General features: G+C 32.6%; 4 protein-coding genes across 6 annotated transcripts; 2 read left to right on the top strand and 2 right to left on the bottom strand.

The window, feature by feature from the left end:
- The first annotated feature begins 4,132 nt into the window (after window positions 1-4,132).
- On the top strand, window positions 4,133-5,260 carry LOC120147700 (protein trichome birefringence-like 14). The gene is made up of 3 exons (XM_039161010.1): window positions 4,133-4,338; window positions 4,416-4,611; window positions 4,689-5,260. The coding sequence occupies exons 1-3, from the start codon at window positions 4,146-4,148 to the stop codon at window positions 4,738-4,740; spliced, it is 441 nt and encodes a 146-aa protein (XP_039016941.1). The 5' UTR covers window positions 4,133-4,145; the 3' UTR covers window positions 4,741-5,260.
- On the top strand, window positions 4,759-5,502 carry LOC120147468 (protein trichome birefringence-like 14). Its single transcript, XM_039160842.1, has one exon. The coding sequence runs from the start codon at window positions 4,759-4,761 to the stop codon at window positions 5,500-5,502; it is 744 nt and encodes a 247-aa protein (XP_039016773.1).
- A 452-nt stretch (window positions 5,503-5,954) lies between these two features.
- On the bottom strand, window positions 5,955-15,718 carry LOC120147698 (mitogen-activated protein kinase kinase kinase 3-like). 2 transcript variants are annotated; one of them, XM_039161008.1, is made up of 12 exons: window positions 15,705-15,718; window positions 10,197-10,694; window positions 9,250-9,588; window positions 8,967-9,054; window positions 8,794-8,856; window positions 8,472-8,632; window positions 8,313-8,388; window positions 7,786-7,845; window positions 7,514-7,621; window positions 7,169-7,405; window positions 6,547-6,641; window positions 5,955-6,455 (listed from the first exon to the last, which is right to left on the bottom strand). In XM_039161008.1, exons 2-12 carry the CDS (start codon window positions 10,682-10,684, stop codon window positions 6,224-6,226), a joined length of 1,947 nt encoding a protein of 648 aa, XP_039016939.1. In that variant the 5' UTR covers window positions 10,685-10,694; window positions 15,705-15,718; the 3' UTR covers window positions 5,955-6,223. The 2 variants fall into 2 exon arrangements, with proteins under 2 accessions (XP_039016939.1, XP_039016940.1); XM_039161009.1 differs by lacking the exon at window positions 15,705-15,718 and having other exon boundaries at window positions 10,197-10,786.
- Window positions 15,719-19,857: 4,139 nt separating this feature from the next.
- On the bottom strand, window positions 19,858-21,305 carry LOC120147701. 2 transcript variants are annotated; one of them, XM_039161012.1, is made up of 3 exons: window positions 20,944-21,302; window positions 20,581-20,854; window positions 19,858-20,299 (listed from the first exon to the last, which is right to left on the bottom strand). In XM_039161012.1, exons 1-3 carry the CDS (start codon window positions 21,016-21,018, stop codon window positions 20,292-20,294), a joined length of 357 nt encoding a protein of 118 aa, XP_039016943.1. In that variant the 5' UTR covers window positions 21,019-21,302; the 3' UTR covers window positions 19,858-20,291. The 2 variants fall into 2 exon arrangements, with proteins under 2 accessions (XP_039016943.1, XP_039016942.1); XM_039161011.1 differs by lacking the exon at window positions 19,858-20,299 and having other exon boundaries at window positions 20,376-20,854; window positions 20,944-21,305.
- Window positions 21,306-22,403: the final 1,098 nt, after the last annotated feature.

Below are 22,403 nucleotides of genomic sequence, written 5' to 3'. Positions count from 1 at the left end.
TGTATGATTATGTAGATTCCAAACTCGAGCAAGCTTTGGATCGATCATCGAGTTAGAATACGATCAAAGAAAGGAAGTCATAGGAATAATTAATAGTCAGTGAGACCAAGGTGAGTGCATATGCATTAGTACGTGATGTGTATGGAAAAAGACTCGCGATGAGTCTATTTCCAATCTTTGATTGTATGATTTTATGAATGTAAATATGGTTTTTGTGTTAATAAAAGTTTAAAGTTTCGTATAGTTTTTATAGATATACAAGTTTGAAAAGTCAATGTGGCACCTCGGACTCGTATCCGGGTCGGGTACGGGTTGGGGGTGTTACAGATAAAGCTCTAGATTTTTTTCCCATCTTTTCTCTTCCACGTGTAAATATAATACCCAAGGGAATGAATTAAAAATTCATTTCCTGCCAAATGACCATTATGCCCTTCAATCTTTTCATCTTTACCAATCAATCGTCTTAAATAAATTCTCAATTAAGTCCTTAAACTTTTCAATTTTTTGAAATTGGGCACAAAGTTTCCAAAACTTACATTTTAGTCATTAGTCTTGATTTTAGGATGTTACATTGGAGGATTGTATTGCAAGTTTTAAAAGTTGGAGGACCTAAATGAAAGCTTGAGAAAAGTTTAGTGACCTAAATGAAAGCTTAAGAAAAGTTCAGTGACCTAAATAAAAACTTAAGAAAAGTTCAGTGACCATTACTATACTTTACCCAAATATTATTGTTAAAATTTTGATGAACCGATAATTTGTAAATCACCTGTCAACTAAGCTATGGCTTAAGCAATATTTGAACCCTTCAAACTTTTGGAGGAAAAACTAAATTAAATCTTTAATTTTTTTCACTCGATTAAATATGTAATTAAAAAACAAATCAAATGATTTTTAAACTAAAAAATTAAATCAATCAAATTATTTGATTAATTTTAATCATTAAATAGTAAATATATTTTAAAATATTATTATCATGTGGTATACTACGATTCTATCATGTGACATTTATAGATTACAGTTTTTTAAAAACATATATATTGAAATTTAGAAAAATATTTAATAGTTAAAGTTAGTAAAAAAAGTTGAATCGATAAACTTTTGAGTAGAGAAATTTATATATTTAATTATTTTTTTCTAAAAAAATTAAGACTATTAACACTTTTTAATCTAAAATATTCTATACATCGATAATGAATGCGAGTTATATAGATTCTTACTATTTATTATTTAAAATAAAACTCTTATAATTTATATACACATGATTAACAATTATTTAGAGCAATAGCCAATAGTATGATATATTATATTTTTAAGAAAATAATTAATATTTTAATATTAAAAAGTAATAAAATTAAATATAAATCAAGAAATGAATACCAAAATATAAAAAAATTATTCTATACCTATATTTTTTTTTCAAAATACAATATGAAATAGTTATAAGATATTAACTGTTTAGATTTTTTTTTAATATGTCAACAATGTATACGCATCATATAAATACAACAGCTTAAATTTAAAATGAGAATAAAGATTTTCTATTTTTTAGATGATTGGGTATATAGAAAGGATATTTGAGTAATATAGGAGGTTTAATATAGAATGAATATTAAAAGGGTAAATTGGTAAGTAACAGATGTCGGTTTGTGGGTGGAGGTTTTAGATCTTGTGCCAACCAATCGCCATGTGCGGGGATGGAAACGCACCGAAATCTACATGATTTCAGTCCTAATATATTATTATTATTATTATTAAAAATTAAAAAGAGATTAGATTGTGAATAGAAGGGGCCCATCGTATAATGGGGGTTTACATAGGGATGAGTATAGGTTGGGTTTTAGTCAATCCGACCCGATTCGAGAACAAGAGGGACTCCACCTGAAATCTGATTCGATCAGATTAAAATAAGATTTCATCCAACTCGAACTCGACCTGGTATATAATTTAAAAACCCTATCGGACCCGAAATAATAATAAAAATATTATTTTTATTCAATAAAAATAGTGACCTAATTAAAAATATATATATATATAAATGGATATTATTATAATTATTCTTAAATATATAAGGTAAAATTATATTTTTTCGGGTCAGATATTTTCTACCCTAAATCCAAAAACATCATCCGAATCTAATTTTTTTTAAAAAAAAATCAAACTCGATCAGATCGGATTAAGTTAAAATCCGTCGAGTACGGTTCCCATACCCATCCCTAGGTTTACATCATTGATGATCGCGTAGCTGTGGTTAGATGGGATCAATTAGCAATTCCAATGGTTTTAGTCATAAGTTGTGAACGTGCATTCCACACAAGGAAACCTTCTCTTTATTGCTGTCTTGCCTTACTCACGTTCTGTTATTTATCAATTTTAGGACAATTACAAATTTCATCATTCAACCTTCTTTTTATTCTTATTTTGATCAATCAAATTTAATTTTTTTAATTTATACTAACTAATTGTTCTTATTTTAAGCTTTTGAATTTTAAATCAGAAATTAAAAAAGTGACAGTCATAAATTGATGTAGATTGATTTATTTAACATGACATTTATAAATCATTTACGTCATTTTTCTTTTATCTTTTTTTCTCTCAAGACAAACTCTTCTTAATTTCATCCAGGTATTATGTGGGTATTGAAAATTGTCGTTTTCTATTATCTTCTTCAACTATTCGAGATATCAATAAACTCGCCTCATCGTAGCTTACCATGCTATAGTTTAGATCTTTCCAAAATCACTTTGAAATTCAATAAAAAAAACCCAAAACTAAATTTTTTTTGAATTACTTTAATATACAATATCCACCGATGATCACTATTGAGTCCAGATATACAATATATAGCGATATAAATCACTCTAATATATAGTATTTTCAAAACTTGTGAAATATTAAATTCTTCTCCACTACTAAAGTCTAGAAAAAAAATATTTTATCATCAACAAACCAAAGGAAATATAAAACAATAATTTCGCCGCCCAGAAAAATAAAATTTTAAGTTCATTTTATAACCTTTTTAAAAGAAACTCAAATTGATCATTTAACAAATAGTTTAGATGCGCTTTCTGTAGAAATATTATGATGAAATGTACATAAGAGATCAATAAATCATGTTTAAATAATAGTTTTGATCGTTAAAATTTTAAAATTTTTAAAATGATTATTAAATAGATATATTATAATCATTAAAATTTATTAAATTATTACAAAATGATCATCAAAGAACATGTTCAAGTAGAAAGAGTTAAATGTTCTGCAGATGATTGTGGTCTAGAGAGGGAAAGGGAGAGAGCATGGCTAATGAAGAAGCCTGGCTTTCTCTTGCGTTAGGTGTTCTTTGAAAGTTGGAAACGGAAGTAAATAAAACCCATATTGGACAGCGGCACGACCCCGACCTGTATAGCTGAAATTTAATGTCCCTAAATCTGACCATCTCTCAGAAGATGGTACCGATTTCGAAGTTTGTTTCACGTTTCAGATGTGCAAAAGCAACAGTGAAAGTGACACTTGTTCATTTGCCTCTCCCTTACATTTCATGCTTCAACAACATGCATTTGCTTTCCTTCTCACTCTGTCAAACACATCCCACACATTTCCTCTATGTTTTCCTATTTATGTAGCGCCTACTCATGGGATTTTCCTGGGAAAAAAAAGCTGGACGTCGTTATAAGCAGGTAAGCAATCTGCCAGTGCCTAGTTCATTCACCTTTCTCATTTTCTACAATATTGTTTTTTTCTTTGATTTTTTAGTTATGACATATATTTGACATGTCTTGTGCTTTGCAGTGCATCAGCAGAGATGAAAACAAGAACCACTCATAGCTTGGGATGGAAGCATATCTATATGGTGCTCATCGTGCTAATTTTGATGGCCGCTTTAGTACGAATTGGGAGACAAGGTTCCTCAATCTCTAGTACTATGCCTTCATCTCAAGATCCTTTTACTGAATCTTCTCAGTCGGAGCAATATCGGTTTACGGAATCTTCTCCGTCACGTGAAGATCAGTTCATCGAGTCTCCTTCATCAGCTGAGGATCAGTTTACAGACCCATCTCCATCAGCTCAGGGTCGGTTCATCGAGTCTCTTTAGTCTTATATCTTGAATTAAATTGTCCCTCTCTCTGGTTACCCCAGATGATGTATCTATGTCTAGGGACCCGGAACCGGAGGGTACATTTGAGGTGAACAATTCTGATGCAATCATGACTGAAGAAACAAAGGATGAAGAACCGAATTTCGATCCTCCTCTACCGATAAATCCAGCAATACCGTCTCCGTCTAGTAAGGACGATAGTGATGTGGAGAACATTACAAATTCATCCGAGTCCAAGTCGCAAGGTAATGTCATACTGAAGTCTGGGAGAGGACCATATTGAAGTTATGCAAGCATATTAATGCTACTGTCTTTCTTGCAGAATGTAACTATGCAAAGGGTAAATGGGTTGCAGACAGCCGGCGCCCGTTGTATTCCGGGTTTAGTTGCAAACGGTGGTTACCAAATGTCTGGGCATGTCGACTAACCCAGCGAACAGATTTTTCCTATGAAGGATACCGCTGGGAACCAATAAATTGTCAAATGCCAGAATTTGAGCGGTTTAGCTTCTTAAGCAAGTAAGAACATTTTATTCACGTAAGTCCTAAACATGACAACATTCACATTCTGCTTGCTTACAATGATTCCATTTCAGAATGCAGGACAAAACGATTGCATTTATAGGTGATTCATTAGGGAGGCAATAATTCCATTCCTTGATGTGTATGGCCACCGGTGGGGAAGACAGCCCTGATGTTGAAGATGTCGGAAGCGAATACGGATTTATCAAACGTTACAAAGGCATTCGTCTGGATGGATGGGCTTACCGGTTCCCATCCACTAATACCACCATTTTATTTTATTGGTCTTCAACACTTTGCAGATTGGAACGAATTAACAACTCCGATCCAGATTCAAGTCTCGCCCTGCATTTGGACCGTGTGCCAAGTTTCTTGACCAAGTTCCTACACCGTTTTCATGTGTTGGTTCTGAATACAGCACAACACTGGATTAAAGCAAAATTCATAGCGAATTGCTGGATAATGCACGTAAACCGGAAGCCTATCAAAGAAGGAATACTCATGGACATGATGAATGTGAAGAACTACACGGTTCATAGGATTGTGAAGTGGCTTGATTCGCAACTCCCGTTACATCCGGGCCTAAAAGCTTTCTTTCGGACCAGGTCACCGAGGCATTTAGACAAAACCGGATTTTGCAATAATACTATTCCATTGACAAGAGGGAGTAGAGTGTTTCAAGAAGGATCAAGTGACAAAATTGTTGAAACAGCAGTTAAAGGCACAAGAGCCAAGATTTTGGACATAACTGCTCTTTCTGAACTAAGAGACGAGGCTCACAAATCCCAGTACCATATTTTCAGTACCTCTGCTTACCATGATTGCTTGCATTGGTGTCTGCCTGGCATTCCTGATACCTGGAATGAACTCCTTGTAGCTCAATTATAAACTTTGTTATACGCCGTTGCATAAGATGATTTTTTCCAGCAAATGGAATTAGAAGAGTGGTTGAAGAATGCATACTGTATCTAACCAAACAAAGCTTAAGTGTCTTCGTATTTGTTAGGAACCATGTACGGTCCTGTTGTAATAATCGCAGACATGATCAAACCATGTTCTTCCTATGTACACTTGATCAGATATTTGTTAAGAACTTTTTGGTGTTTGCAAAAATGATTGTTGATACATGCATTGATGAAATCACATTTTTCCCGAACTTATAAGTTCATCGGACTCACTCGGGCTTCATATGAAAGTACAATGGAAACGGGGGTCACCCTTCTCCCTGATTCAAAATGAAGCACCAGTCTGCAGCTAAAATGAGATGGTATGACGTAACATAATTGCCTTTTCAATCAGTTGATGACAAAGAGATGGTATTAAGTTTTATAAAACAGTAATGTTAACAGACTGAGGGCCACCTTCCATATAGAAAAATCAACGAGTGTGTTACAAGATCGAAGTTTCAGAGATTGTTTATCTTTCCCCTGCAACAAAACTCCCATTGTCCCCGAATGTTCCCTCTTCAAATAGTTGGCTAGAAGGATGGGTGGCCAAATTAAACAGAATAGGGAGGGGGGATCCTTCTGTCAAAGCAATATACTCAATTTCGTTAGACATTTAGATGGAGCGGAAAAAGGATATTTATCCGGTCACTATTTACAATATCTCAAATGGGTCTTGTTCTTGGTGGGGTGCCTTGAAACCAGGGATCCATTGTGTATTTTTGATTTGGTCTTGAAGCATTTACAGAGAAATCAGCCAAGTTGTAGCTGCTCTGTCCTACAAACTGATAAGCCGGATGGGGAGGAGAAAGAAAAGCACTCTTGTGGGCTTTACCATGCCTTAACGGACTTGAACAAGGAGACACGGGCAAAGATGTGATTGCTCTTGCATTATCTCTGTGCATATGAATATGAGACAGGCAAAGTTACTTTAGAACTTCATGCCATATATTTTGAGTGCAGAAACGAAAGACGATATCGTTAGTACCTTAGACTCCTTAAAGCTTTTGAAGTTGTAGTCATTCCCCTTGTCTCATAATCTCCATCAATATTACTCCTATTGGACAGCATTTCTGACATGGGCTGCTCACAAATTTAAATATAACAGAGATTAACATAAACTCGGCTTTTAGTTACTGATAAGCAAACTTCAAGCACATATGTTCATTAATATATACAAGCTTAAATGGTGCGAAACAAGATAAAGGTATGGCTGCTACTCGAAAAGGGATAAAAGGAAGGAATATTAATTTCACAAAAAATCTGGCATGAAGCATCATAAAAAGAGGCTAAAACTAGCAAAGACATTGCATTGAAGATTGATGTGTTTAGAACAGAAGATGAAGTTTGTTGAAATCTAATGCAACTTCTAGATAAATATATAATTATTATTTAAGAGATATATTTTAAGAATATTCTAGATTAATATAAAAAGAGTAGATGTTTAGGAATATCCATAATCTAGATATTTATATTATTTAATATTATGTGTGAAAAAAAGGGAAAAAGGTATTAAAAGTGTGAATTAGAGAAAGAGAGTTTAGAGATAGAGATTATAAAAATAGTAAAACGAGTAGTATTGTAATTGTATTTTGTATTGATAAAGGTACCGGAGTGCGGCTTCCATCAAAAGTGTAAGGAAATGAATCCTTGGTTATGCTGATGTTAGCAACTCTTGTTGTTGCTTGATCATGAATGAAAGGGTGATCTAGCAGTTGTAAGGCTGTAGGACGAGTTGACGGTTCTCTTTGCAAGCAAAGCCTTATGAAACTTTTTGCTTCACTAGAAAGGTGATCAGGAATCTCTGGCATATCTTTACTGTTTCCTATTTTAAATATTGCAGCCACCTGTTGAATTCAGAAATAACAGAAGCATTAATCCTAGTTCCTAAACAGTTCAGGGCCAACCAGAAAAAGACATTATCCAATAGATGTTAAAGAACTAAAATGTCGCACCCCTTCATACTGATTCCATGGTGGTTTTGATGTTGCCATTTCAAGTATAGTGCAGCCCAAGCTCCAGATATCCACTGCAAGGTTGTAGCCATTTGTATTCATTACAACCTGAAATCAGAATAATATACACATAAGTGGCCATAAAATGGAGAACTGGGGTCACCGAATGGGAAAGATAATTAGCATCGAAATTGACATTAATAGTTCTAAAAGTGAAAAAGGAGGTGCGATACTGTGATCATATAATTGAACAAACATGAAAAAAGCAATACCTCGGGTGCCATCCAGTAAGGACTTCCCTTGAACGAAAGCATTGCACCACAAGCTGTTATCTGGATCAGAAATAAAAAGAATAAGGGGTTTGTTTCCCTCATTGACTAGGGATACAACTTAAGTAGGGTGACAAGATCACTGTCCATTGTCAGGTTTTATCAGGTTTTTTATTTGTTAGATTTTTGTGGGTCTTTACATAGGTTCCTTATGTGTTAGATTGACCTTAAAGTCTAGATTTTCCATCTCAAGACTACGGTCAATTCTTTAAAGGTCTGATAAGAAGAAAGGAAAAAATTGTAACCTTGCAGAAAAACTGGAGTTAAAGTGATTGTCTAAAGGATCATATATTTAAATTGACTGTTTCACTTTAATCTTTGTTTTCTTTACAACCAAAAGATGCATCACATCAAAATATCATTTAGTAGATACTTATTACTCTTGGTCACCACCTATTTTCTAGAGAAACTGAAGTTTCAGTATTCTAGAATTCAGCCCATCATTCCCAAGATGGGATAAGGTAACATACATGTTTTGCCATGCCAAAGTCTGCCAACTTGATTTCTCCATTAGGATCTACTAATATGTTCGCTCCTTTTATGTCTCTGAAACACAAAACCCAAAGCATTAAAACATACGAAAGCCGAAGCTAAATTTCCACGGTACAGAAAACGAACCATCTAAGTACCTGTGCACTGTATTTCTTCCATGCAAGTAAGCAAGCCCGGAAAGAATTTGTTTTGTATAGTTTTGAATAACAGGTTCCTTGAAGGCACCATACTCTTGAAGCAATTTGTGGATTGAACCACCAGAGACATATTCCAAGTAGACTGAGAGCGCCTCTTCACCCTGAAAATGGCAAATTATATTTTATTAAGAAGCAAGTTACAATTAACTGGTATTTGGAGAAGGGTTTCAATTATCATTCTCCACTCCCCTTTGTGTTCATTTCATAATGTAAGAGGTCATTTGCATGTCATGTATTCTAAAACAGAATAAAAGAACCATACCGGTTCGCTTCCATAGTATCGTACAATGTTTGGATGAGATAGCTGACTCAGCAAATTAATCTCCTGTTGATATTAAAAACAATTAGAAAACCAGACACTCAAATGTGGCAACTCGTAAATGATCTCATTATCAACCGGTAAAAAAAAGGAAAGTGAAGTCTAAACTGAGATACCTGGTTCAGTTTCTTTAGGCTTTCTTTTGATGTCCGGTCATCAGAGACAAGCCTGACTTCTTTTATTGCACACATCTGCCCACTTTCACTGTCAACGTGGATGCACAATACTTAGACAAGTACAATGGGAAAAAACTAAAAAAATACCGTTGATCTTGCATACTAGCAGAATTGGTACCATGAATGCAAGATAACAGCTAGTTTCTGTGACTGGTAAATCTAAACTATTTTATGACTCGCAGCCAGCGTGTGATGATTAACGGATACAGAAAGCAAGCCCTACCTATTAAATCCAAGGTAAACGTGCCCGAAAGTTCCCTTCCCTAATAGTCTACCTTTTCGCCATTTTGATAGAGTACAATGTGAATTTTCACTCACTCCACAAGCTCTTGTGCTAATGCTAGGCAAGGAAGCAGAGGGACTAGTAGGAGAACCCGGTGGAAGAGGTAACTTGTGACCCACGGATTTCCCATCTTCCTTTCTCCCTGTCGTGGAATCTATACTCACTGCAGACAGTTGATGATGAAGAGGCGATGTCGGGCTGGTAGGCCCTTTCGCCCGTGGACCGGGGCTTCTCGACCTTGCATTAATTTCACCTTGGCCTCTGGGATCAATATATGACCTGGAGTTCAGTTAATATCAGCTCGCTGAAAATCATTACAAAATGCTTCATTTTGAGTGTAATGAATCCAATACCATACGACAATTTTGAATATTTAGCTCATTGCAGGCATATGGTATGTTACTTATACATGTAAGAATCCAACACTATATCAGTCAAGAATTGCATTCAATCTGAACATGCAATAGTGATTCATTTTTAAGAGTTAAAGTTTGACCCTTTGGCGAAAATTGTTTTAACAGTCATATACCAAAATGTAAAGAAAACTAGCATCTTGTTTTCTATCTGTAAAGTAAACAAGTCTCTGACAGCAAAAAATAAGAGGAATTTTCAGTTCCAAAAGCTGAAAAGTATTGATATACCAATAGCAGACCTAAATGGATATATTGATAAAATTATTAAAAAGAGAAAAAAAGAAGATGGAGAAGAAGTCAAACTCTGACACCAGGAAAAGACAGAAAATTTATATATTTTTTTACTTAATCAACAACTGCTTTATATATAAAAAAAATCAGTAGCTGTCCTAATATTAATTCGGAAATTCAATATTGAAAAACTTTTAATCTTTCAATACTCAGATTCCGTTACATGTAAGGGAAAACAAGAACCTGTATGCGATGAACTGGCCCGGATCATTTGCAATATGACTATCGTCACAAGAGCTATCACTTGAAACCGAAGGCGACCCGGATCCTAACCCGACAACATGATCGCTTTGCATCGATGAGACAGATGGCGTAGGCAAAGGAATCCCTATTTTTTCCCCTGAATCCGAATCGAAACCCGAAAATCCGGATGACCCAACAACGACGCTGAAGTCCTTGCTGGCACGTGGCGAATTTCCGGAGGTTAAAACGAACCCTCCTCCACTATCAAAGCTCTTTGAGTAGTTGTTGTTATTGTGGCTCTTGTCATCGGCTGCTGCTGCTGCTTTCAGTTTACCAGAAGATCCGCCGCCGGGGGAAACACCAGCAGCAGAAACAACATCTGTTTTGTTAGGCGAAAGCTTGATTACTCCGATGCTGGTGCCCTGTGTACTCCGATTTTGACTCTCTTCTTTGTTCTTACTCGACTTTTTAACCCACCAAGCAGGCATTTTTAAAAAAGTGAAATCTCTAAGATGCCGATGAACAAGCAGAAGGAAAAGTTTTTGATTTGTGAAGAGGAAACCAATAGGAAATGTCGAAATGAAGAGAAAGACTTCAGACAGGGAGAGAGAAAGATAACTTTGTTGTATTACTAAGTTATACTATGAAATATGATTACTAAACCATCAAAATAATTTATACTAGGAGAATATATATGAAATTTTAAAAATGAAAAACTAATATATATATATATATATATATTATTAATTAAATATTAAAGTATATTTTTGTACTAATATAATAATATATAGTTGAATGGAATAAAATTAAATATGATTAATTAATTTTGTAATATTATGTCCCTATAATTTAGCCAATTTCTTAAGTTAAAAATATCTTAAGTGGGCCATGCCTACAGTAAGAACAGCTAAGAGAGGCGACCGCAGATGGTTGGATAGAAGGGAGAGTGCGAGGATGACCTGGCTTCTTTTTCATTTTATTATATTATTTTTAAATTAAATAATGATATGAAATAAATAGAATTTAACTCTATGATATGAATACTATACATAAAATAATTCAAATAAATTATGATATAGGATTAATGTTAATAAAATATGTCATATAACGTATCAGTATATTAAAAAATATAATGACAAAAACACTTTTAATATTTGATTGAATAGTTATTAACTTTTATTTTTAGTATATTTTTACTGTCAACATTTCATTTTGGAGCAAAATGAACTTTCTATAAATGGAACTCTGTTGAAAATATTTTGATATTTCGATATAACAAATTAAGTTAAATGAATTTTAAGATTTTCTAATTTTTTTTTAAGTATATTCGATATAATTATTCGAATATCAAAATATTACTCCAAATATTTCAAATGTCATTTTTAATCCTTACTCAAGTGTAAAATTAAGTTTTAATCTTAAAATAATTTTAAAACAATTTTACAAAATATTTTAAACCGTTTCAAAGCCAAAAAAATCCAGATTGTCCAACCGATTTCCCCCTAAAGGGGATACCAATTCACCCCTGAATGGTTTGGTTCTGAGAAAAACATAATGCTCGGAGGGAATCGATTCCCCCTGTTTAACGGTTGAAATATTTGAATTTTACACATAGGGAATCGATTCCCTATGAGAGGGTACCGATTCCCCCCACGCTCCAAGTTGTTTTATTAATAGTTTTCACACTTAAACGGCTCCATTGACTCCACTAATCATCCCCAACGCTCAGAATCAATTGAAGGAGTATTTAAACAAGCTTAGAAGCCATTGATCAATAACAAGAAACAACAATCAACAACAATCAAGAGAGAATCAAAGAGAAAGCATCAAACCTCAAGTTTGAGCATTTTCAAGCCTACTTCATTTAATATTCATTTTTACTTTCAATAACACTTATTGTGCTCAATTGAATTATTCTTGAGTGTTCTTTCTTTGTTCTATAATTGTGCAAACATCTTGCCTTGTGAGGATTTTCTTGTAAGTTTGCAAAATTTGTATTATTCTCTTTGGGAGAGAGTGTTCTCAAGAATTTGGGGTATAATTCTTGAGGGTTTTGTAAGGTTACTCTTTATCCTCAAAAGAAATAACAAATTAGTGAAATTGTTAGAAAATCCTTGGTGAGGAGCTAAGGTAGTGGACGTAGACTTTGGTTGAGAAAGTCGAACCACTATAAATCGATGTGCAATTCTCTATCTTTCAATCTCCTTACTCCCTAAACACAAAACCGTTTCGACCCCTCTTTGCAAACCGTTCCGGTTGTCGATTCGAGCTTCAGAAAATCCCAACAATTGGTATCAGAGCCTAACTCGTTAAGAAGGTTTAACCACTTTGAGACGATCCTTTTCAAGCCTACTTCATTTAATATTCATTTTTACTTTCAATAACACTTATTGTGCTCAATTGAATTATTCTTGAGTGTTCTTTCTTTGTTCTATAATTGTGCAAACATCTTGCCTTGTGAGGATTTTCTTGTAAGTTTGCAAAATTTGTATTATTCTCTTTGGGAGAGTTGTCTCAGAATTTGGGTATATTCTTGAGGGTTTTGTAAGGTTACTCTTTATCCTCAAGAATAACAAATTAGTGAAATTGTTAGAAAATCCTTGTGAGGAGCTAAGGTAGTTGGAACTGATTGGTTGAGAAAGTCGAACCACTATAAATCGATGTGCAATTCTCTATCTTTCATCTCTCCTTACTCCCTAAACACAAAACCGTTTCGACCCTCTTTGCAAACCGTTCCGGTTGTCGATTCGAGCTTCAGAAAATCCCAACATTGGTATCAGAGCCTAACTCGTTAAGAAGGTTTAACCACTTTGAGACGATCCTAGAAGAAGCTCTACCAATTCCCGACACAACCGAGAAGATGGCTTCCCCGCCGGCTCGTTCCACATGGAAGACTCCTTACCAACCGACAAAAACTCCATACTTCAATGGAGTCACTATCATTGGAAAAATTAATGAAGGTATTAATCCAATCCAATGATCTTGATGCATGGGAGATAATCGAGAACGGCTACTCTCCTCCAAAGAATATGAGTGACAAAGAACGGAAGAAAGCTCAAATTAATGCCAAGGCCATGCACATGTTGTTTTGTGCATTTGGTCATGAAATCTATGAAGGGGTTTCTTCATGTTCAAGTGCCCGAGGTATCTTCTAACTCAATTGAATTTAATTCATATACGTTTGATTAGTTACAAGATGTTTTTAATAGGTTATATTCGAAGTTTGAGACCATGAACTCCAAATATAAGAAAATTATTTCAAAATTTAAAATCGAAAACGATTTTCTTTAGAAAACAAAATATATTTTGAAAGCCAAATGAAATTTTGAAAATGATTTAGAGCTTTCAAAATAAAATTGAAAGTTTTGAAAAAGAAAATTTTGATTTAAAAGTTAAGAATGAATGCTTAACAAAAGAAAAAGAAATCATTTTAAATAATTCATTTAGTTCAATAATGACAATATGCTCACATTGTCATTATCATGGTCACAAGGAACATACTTGTCCTTTGAAGAAAGGAAAACGTTTTAAAATTAGACAAGTATGAATTTCGAAAGGAACAAGGGGCATTGAAACTAACATCCAAGGGTCCAAAGTAATTTGGATACCAAAATCTACTTAAATGTCTCTTGAAGGTGTATGAGAGCAATGGTGATGAAAGTGATGATATTCAAGATGCTCTAGCCACACATGAAAAATGGATGGGTAACCTCTAAACTTAATGCTTTTAATTTTGGTTATTTGGTTGCTCATTTGATTTTAAGCATGCATGAGTTTTGATTTTAAATGATTATGCATTGTTTTTAATCTCATGTATGTTAAAAAAAATTGGTTGTGATGAACATTTTAAAATTTTAATGATTTTTTATAATTTTTAGTTCATCATAATAAAATTTTGGTCAAAATTGGTTTTAATGCAAATGATATCTCTCTAACAATTGATATCAAAATTTTCAAATACTTTGATTTTACAAATTTTAATTTTTGACCTAAATTTAAATGTTTATGCATGTGGTTTAAATGAAAATGATATATCTCTAACAATTGATATCAATTTTTTTTATGCATAACATTTTTTTTTGGAAAACTTTATGCATATGATCTTAAATTCAACAATTGGTATTGCATAAATTATTTTAGACTTTGATACATTGAATTTCTTGTGTTACTAACATGTTTGTTATTCTTTGTTGAAATTAAAATTTGTTTAAGTGTCAAGATCCTAAAAGCATAATTTTATTTGGAATGTATTTATTCGAGGGAGCTTTGTTTTTTCAAATGATTTTTAAAATGTCAAATTTACTACTTACTCTCCAAAGTTATTTTGAACTTCAAAGATTGAATTATTTTTTATCTAACAAAAAGGGGGAGAAGTGTTAGAGTAAGGGGGAGTAATTTCAAACTTGATTTCAAAATCTTAAAATTACTAAAATGTTTTGTTATATCAAAAAGGGGGAGATTGTTGAAAATATTTTGATATTTCGATATAACAAATTAAGTTAAATGAATTTTAAGATTTTCCAAAAGATTTTCTAAGTATATTCGATATAATTATTCGAATATCAAAATATTACTTCAAATCTTTCAAATGTCATTTTTAATCCTTACTCAAGTGTAGAATTAAGTTTTAATCTTAAAATAATTTCAAAACAATTTTACAAAGTATTTCGAACCGTTTCAAAGCCAAAAATTATAGATTGTCCAGAGGGAACCGATTCCCCCTAAATGGTTTGGCTCCGAGAAAAACAGAATGCTCGAAGGGAACCGATTCCCCCTGTTTAACGGTCGAAATATTTGAATTTTACACATAGGGAATCGATTCCCTATGAGGGGTACCGATTCCCCCCATGCTCCAAGCTGTTTTATTAATTGATTCTCATCCCCAAACGGCTCCAAAACATCCCCAACGACTATATACGACTTCAAACACATTCCAAGCTATAAATACAAGCTAAGGACACTTGAAGAAGTAAGAGAACAACCATCCAAGCAATCAAGCACAAGAGAAGAGTTTATCATTCTTATTTCATCTTTCGCTTGTAAATATTTTGTTCTTGTGAGTTTAATTCTTGTAAACACCTACCTTAGAGAGGTTTTCTTGTTTACATTTCTTATCCTTTTGTAAAGGGGAAATGTTATAGCTAATCCCGTGTAAAAGCTAGGGAAAAGTTCTAGTTTAGTTCGGAAAAACTAGGAAGTTTGTAAGGTTACTCTTTATCCTTAAAAGAAAGAACAAATTAGTGAACTTGTTGGAAAATCCTTGGTGAGGAGCTAAGGTAGTGGACGTATAATTTGGTTGAGAAAGTCGAACCACTATAAATCGCTGTGCAATTCTCTATCTTTCAATCTCCTTACTCCCTAAACACAAAACCGTTCCGACCCCTCTTTGCAAACCGTTCTGGTTGTCGATTCGAGCTTCCGAAAATCCCAGCAAACTCGTTAGTCGACAATCAACGGTCTAAAATAGAAGTTTTCCCCTTAAATAAAAAGAAATGGGTCAAAATGCTCAAAAAAAGAAGAAGCTAAAGTGATTATTTAGTCATATTTTATACACATTTTTACCCTAAGATGAAATGTTAAGGACCATGATGTTAAAATAAAATCAAAATCAAAATTATTCTTTAATCAAACGTTAAGAGCATCTTTTTGATATTATGTCATATTAAATCTTGTAACTATATACTACATAAAACAATTTTATAAATTACTATATATTAATTTTATGATTACTTTTTTAAAATTATATTAAATGTTATTATAATATTTAAATACACTAATTAAAAAATTCACTCATTAAAAAGATATAACACATATTTATTAAAAATTAATATAAAAATTATTTATCACTTTATTAATATTTTTCACATATAAACTGCATAAATAGTCACTTAAGATTATATAAGGATAATATAAGGACTATAATCGTAACTGTAAACGAATAATTAGGATATTTTCATATAATCATTAATACAAGAAACTATGTACTTGAGATCATATAAGGATCACACACACACACGCACACACACACACACATATATATATATATATATATAAAGAAATGGTTAAAACCTCAACCAAAATGCTCGAAAAAAGATAGATATAATAGATATGACTGCATCTGCAAATGCACCACAAAAATGGATGAAAACTACTAAAAGAACATCGACAACCCACATATCAAAGTCGAGCGACATGATAAACTATCTATGAACGCAACCACGTATTTGAATCCAATTCGAGAGTTCAAAACAAGAAAGATTATCATGATAACAAATAAACGCTGTCTTTATCTGTCAAGTTATCGTCAAATCCAACACAAACAGAATAATTAAACGACCGAAAACGTACCAAAAGATAAAAGAAAATGTGTCACAAAAATAGAGGAAATGTGTCCAAAGACAAAGTTATTTAAAAACTAAAAAAAAAAGATAATATAAGAAAATAAGCGAGAAACAAGTAATATCTAACGGTCGAGAATCGGTCTAAAACCAAATAACATAAAAACATAAAAATATATAACATAAAACATTTTTTTTCGTTTACATTAATAATTGAAACATAATCTAATACCAAATAATTAAACTAATAAAATATTCATAGCAGTCTTTTACATATTTACGTATAAACTTAGCTGATTAGCTCACAACTAATGATTAGTTGGGAGTGAGCCACTATCCATCTAATTTTCAACATCGTATTGAACAATAATGTAGGGAGGAAAATCCGTCAAAAGAAACTTTATGATTAAATATTTTAGACATTATTTAAAATTAGCTAAATATGTTATATTTTTATTTAAACATTTAAAGTGTTTTTTATTAAAATACATATTTGAGATATTTTTTTTATTTAAATATACAATTCCTTTTTCAAAATTTATATCAACTTTTCATCTAAATATTCAAAGTATGTTTAATTCTTTATTGAAAATTTACAGTATTTCTTCCTCCAAATAAACATTGTTCACATTTTTTTTATCTAAATGTCTTTTTTTTTGTCAAAATAGATACATACTATATATCCTATCATTTTCTATTTAGGTATTTAGAATATTTTTTAATTAATGTTATATGCTAATTTTGAAGTATCTAAATAAAATGGAGGATATACTTTAAATACTTATTTTGACAAAACAATATTTTAAATGCTTAAATAAAAATTATAAATATCTTAAATATATGTTTTAATTAAAATAATTTGAATACTTCAAATATCTATATTTAAAATAAACTAATATATAATGCAACCCAAAATAGATATCTGATCTCAAATTTAGATATTACATCTTATCATGGTTACAACCAGAGTTCTATTGAAATATTGTTATCATAAAGTAAATTTAATTGCTTTATGGTTTAATATAAAAATAAGTGTTCAAGTTATGTCATTTGTTAACAATATATGTTTAAAGAATTTTTCGTTTAATATAGGTGTCTAACGTTTTTCTGTTACATTTTTAAATGTTTATACAGTAGCAATTGTTAAAAAAATCCGTTAAATAACACGTGTCATGTTGATATATTTTAAAAAAATATTTATTTTTTTAAAAAAATAATAATTTTAAAAACATTTTATATTAGAAAAAAATTCTCCAGTCCCCTTCCCCGGGAAATGATCACGTGCGACAGCCTTAATATACGGCTAAAAAAAGGCGTTATCGATTTTATTATTATTTTTAACAAAATCAATAAAAATTATCAGAAACATTATTATTTCTATCGGTTTTATTATTATTGGGCACTTTACCGAATTTGATAAAACGCTACCGATTTAGTTATTTTTTTCCTATTAATTTTATTATTATTAGACATTTTACCATAAATGTTAAGGACATTAATATTTTAGATGACTATTCGATGTCGAAGATGATGGGTGATAATTTACAACGGTTGATAATGAGATTAGAAAGACAGATTTTAAGGGTTTAAGGTTTTTTTATAAATTTTTTAAAAAAAATGAAAGAATCTTATCTATCGTGGATCGCTTCTTGTCGATATTTGTTGTTGTTGTTTTTTCTTCAGTTTGGCCAATAACAATTAGACAAAATGGAGTCTATTACAGTCATAAAAGCAGACCACGCAATGTACCCAACTATAATATTATTATTTCCAAAAATATTAAATAAAGAGACAAACTAGGAGAATAAGACAATATTTATATGTTTAATTATTATTTATGTTTGGCTGCTTACTTGCACGCTACATGCTTTTATTTTATTTTATTTGTTGGTTGTTTAAGATGAGGACAAGTTACTTTTTTATGTACACCTTTGTTGCCTCGCCCGATTTCTTATTTTTTGTATTTAATTAATTTAGATTGAATCTCAATTTTATTATTAAGTTAGTTGTATTTATTAATATATTTTTATAAAAAATAATGATAAAATTATCTATAATATTCTGAAGTTAAATTTTTATTGTCGAATCTTACATCGATAAATTCAACGTTATAGTTCTCCTATTGATTTGAACACGGAATTTGATTGTACATTTGTTTTGCCAGAATCATAACCGGTCTTACTTTATAAACCAAAGTTAAGATTTGTAATTTAAGGTCTTCTTCTTCTTTCCTGTTTATTTTTTATTTATTTTATTACATAGTTTTTGAAGCCATTTTTTGTTGAGTTACTTCTTAGAAGAGTTTCAGTTGTTGCGTGAATAGTATTGAATATGTCACTTTGAAACTGATTGGCCGTAACACTGACATCAAATATGCTTGTTTTGCATTGCGGTTGCGAAATGATTTTCATGTCCCTTTACTGCAGATAATTGCCTTATCATGTATTTGAGTTCAGGAATCTTATGTTTAACAACGGTTGGAGTACCATTGCCGGAGTTCAACGATCCGGAGGATGTTTTACAGCCTTTACTTTGAGCATCAAATTCATCTTCGCTACAACAAGTCCTTGAGATTCTTATAAAAGCATCTAGGATTGTTGTTTGTTGATGACAACAATAAGATTACAGTGGTGTTTAACGGTTTTTTTTTTGGCCGGAAAGTCGTAGGTTGTGGTTCTATGAAGAAAGTAGAGAGTTATTAATTTGAAGAAGATGATGAGCAATGAGGGAGGCTGATTACGAGAGGAGGAAAAAGATTCTCCTTCTAGCCTTGCATGGTGACACATATACAAATTTTAGTGTTGGCATCAAGTTAAGGTGATGATAACTATTTGTAGAATGATATACTAAATAGATCCGACTCTCATATAATAGATTTAAACAACTCGTAATATCATGTGTATCAATCAAAATTCAAGTTAAAAGACTTGATAGGCGAAAGATTAACTGCGGAGGTAAAATCTGCAGAGGAAGTACGAAGGAGGTATAACACCTGCAGATCTTGCTTTAACGAAAATCCTCGTGACGGTCTTGAAGCTTATCCATCATGCATCAGGTAGTGAATATGTCATGCAATCTATGAAGCTTCTTAGGAATCTATGTGCTGGAGAAGTTGCCAATCAGAATTCGTACTTTAAGAATAGAATGTATAAATGCACATACGGATTGTTTACGCAGTTCGGTGAATTCACCTACCTCTGCGGGACTTTGTCCAAAGATAGAATCCACTAATAAATCAATACTACAATCAGTAATTACAATCCCATGGGACCATTACAGCATTAGTATATCATACTTAATGAACCCTCTTCAAGTACTCTTTTACTTTTTCTATTGAAGGTTACAATCAATGAGTAAAACAAGTTATAGTAATGTACTAAAAGATTCCCCAGCTAAATGCTATCAAATCGCATCTTCAATGAAGGAAGTTGGCCCTGTAAATAAGATCTTCAAACCCAGAAAATAGTACGCATACTCCTGATAATAGGGATTATGATGCCAAAGGAAAATCCCATAAACACCTCCAGCCCCTTCAATCGAGCTTTATATCCAGATAAGGAAACAAAACACATGCTAAAACATAGAATCTTAACCACCAATGCCATTATAGTACAACACATTTATAATGAAAAGGTTCAAACACAGAATCATCATCAACACATAGCATGATAATTAGACAAAAAGTACACAGATACACACAAACAGGATGAAACGCCTGCCCCATATGAAGAAGCAGCTCAAATAGTCCACTTCGTCCTTAGATACCTACAGGATTAAGATAACAGACCCTTTCAAGTCATATATATATATATATATATCAGATGAAACACCTGGAGGCAAAAACAAAATACCCTACTAAAAGAACATCCAAACCCCATCTCCTGTTAGATTTAGACTATCAATACAAAAGCTATCAAACATGAAAGGGCAATCGTTAAAAAATTCCACATACCACGGATCCATAAAAATTTCAAACTAATTTCCGCAGGTTACCACGGATCCATTAAAATTTCAACTTTATGAACAGCTTCTGCTTTTGCACATACCAGATGGAGGGGCGTTGCCTTGGTTATCAGCCTGCTGGAATTCATCGACCAGACCCTTAAGGTAATCGTTGACCTTGGCATCCCACAGTATGGCCCTCCTGTTGACTTCTCGGAGCTGGTGACCGGTGCGTTGCAGCGCTTGAAGATTTTGTGGGTTTGGGTTCAATTTAAGTTGCAGCAGATTTTGGTCCATTACACCAGTCAGCTCTGCTTGCACAGCCTTCATCTCCTTTCCCCTTCCTTTAAACACTTGTAATCTTTTCATCTCCTTCTTCTTTAAATTATAAAACAAAAGCAAAAACAACGCGTAATAAGAATTTCAGGAAGAAAAAATAACTCAAAGGAAATTAATAATTTAAGTACCAGAAGCTTCCCTTGATTCAGCCTCAGGTGTTCCTTTCCGGTAACCTTCCGCTCAACCTGCTGTTTCCCGGTCATGGCTTCTACCTATCTCTTTGAGCAACTCGATGGTCTTCCGTAATTTTTTTTTTATTTTTTTTGGACCACAAATGGTCTATTTATAGAAAGGCAAAAGCAACAGGCTCGCCCTGAACTTTGAAGTACCGCGCGACATAGCGGTGTCTTGCGATCGGAAACGCGCAATTTCAATCGGAACCGTGCGATATAGCGAAGTCGCGCGATCGGAGACGCGCAAAATTGGATTGATTTTTTATTTTTATATTTGAGTCGATGGTTTTCTTGATTTCTAAACTTTTTTCCAAATTATTAGTACGGACGTAGGCACGCCGGCCGTTCCTCTTCGATTTATGGCCGTCTCAAAAAAGACAACATCAGTTACGAAATTCTCATATATTATTCGAGAAAGGGATAGGTAGAACAAGTTGTCATGCATACGTTAAAATGGCATCTCACAAACTATTTTTTATTATTATTCTCTAATTAAATTAAATTAATTGAATGATAATTGGAAATGAAAATGTTTTAACTATCGTGAAATATTCATGCCACTTCTTAACAAATTATTTCCATAATCCATTCTCAATATAACTGAAATCTTGTATTTATATATAATAAAAATAAAATGAAACTGGAAATAATTAGACATTCTTAGTTAAAGTTTTAAAGTGAAAATCTGAATTTATTTATTTTAAATCTTGTTGACGAAAACGGGTAAAGAAAACGAAAGAACACGAGAATTTTACGAGGTTCGGCAATGTGCTTACGTCCTCGGTGCCTAGGCGGCGCTAGAATTTTATTTAATGATATTTTAGGTCTAGGTTACATCTCTATTTATAATAGAAAACCCTGGTACATAATTACAAAATCAACCCTGTACCGTACCGCGGGGGCTACGCCCCCGCACCCTCAACCCACATAATTTGTAACCCCACAACGAGACTTTCTTTGTAAGGACAGTTGATGTTCGCTTCGCTCACTCCGCTCCATCTCCTGTCCTCTTTACTGGTATATTTATGAGCCATATCTAACAAATCTGAATTTATTTTTTCAATCGAATTAAAAGATAGACAAAGTGGAAGTCTAACTTCGGTTTGTTAATACCTTATTTATTAAGAAATTACTTAGGTTTGATTCACCGTCTAATAAAAACTATTCAATAATATATATATATATATAATAAGATAGGAAGTAAAAATTACACATGTAACTAGTGAACCTTACATAACCTACAACTTGACAATAACACTATTATTTCATCATTATGGGAGAACCTTTTCAAATCTTCATAACTCCATTGTTCTCTTTTGAATCAAGAGTACTTGAATAAATCATATTTTTCTTTAAATCCAGTATGTGTTACATTTTATCAAGTGTAGTCCTAAATTTTTGTAGTCCTAAAAGAG

This window comes from Hibiscus syriacus, unplaced genomic scaffold, assembly GCF_006381635.1.
Source record: "Hibiscus syriacus cultivar Baekdansim isolate YM2019G1 unplaced genomic scaffold, ASM638163v2 tig00110940_pilon, whole genome shotgun sequence".
NCBI lineage: Eukaryota > Viridiplantae > Streptophyta > Magnoliopsida > Malvales > Malvaceae > Hibiscus > Hibiscus syriacus.
The sequence above is the reverse complement of the archived record's forward strand: the minus strand, read 5'-3'. Positions and strand labels throughout refer to the sequence as shown.

Excerpts from the sequence above, each read along its gene's own strand:
- LOC120147700 (XM_039161010.1), top strand. The coding sequence starts at position 4,146 with ATGTCTAGGGACCCGGAACCGGAGGGTACATTTGAGGTGAACAATTCT. Across the intron at positions 4,339-4,415 it reads ATCCGAGTCCAAGTCGCAAG|AATGTAACTATGCAAAGGGT; the intron begins GTAATGTCATAC and ends TCTTTCTTGCAG. Across the intron at positions 4,612-4,688 it reads CGGTTTAGCTTCTTAAGCAA|AATGCAGGACAAAACGATTG; the intron begins GTAAGAACATTT and ends ATTCCATTTCAG.
- LOC120147698 (XM_039161008.1), bottom strand. The coding sequence starts at position 10,684 with ATGCCTGCTTGGTGGGTTAAAAAGTCGAGTAAGAACAAAGAAGAGAGT. Across the intron at positions 8,633-8,793 it reads GATACTATGGAAGCGAACCG|GGTGAAGAGGCGCTCTCAGT; the intron begins GTATGGTTCTTT and ends TGCCATTTTCAG. Across the intron at positions 6,456-6,546 it reads AAAGCTTTAAGGAGTCTAAG|AGATAATGCAAGAGCAATCA; the intron begins GTACTAACGATA and ends TCATATGCACAG.
- LOC120147701 (XM_039161011.1), bottom strand. The coding sequence starts at position 21,018 with ATGACCGGGAAACAGCAGGTTGAGCGGAAGGTTACCGGAAAGGAACAC. Across the intron at positions 20,855-20,943 it reads TGAATCAAGGGAAGCTTCTG|AAGAAGGAGATGAAAAGATT; the intron begins GTACTTAAATTA and ends TATAATTTAAAG.
- LOC120147468 (XM_039160842.1), top strand. The coding sequence starts at position 4,759 with ATGGCCACCGGTGGGGAAGACAGCCCTGATGTTGAAGATGTCGGAAGC.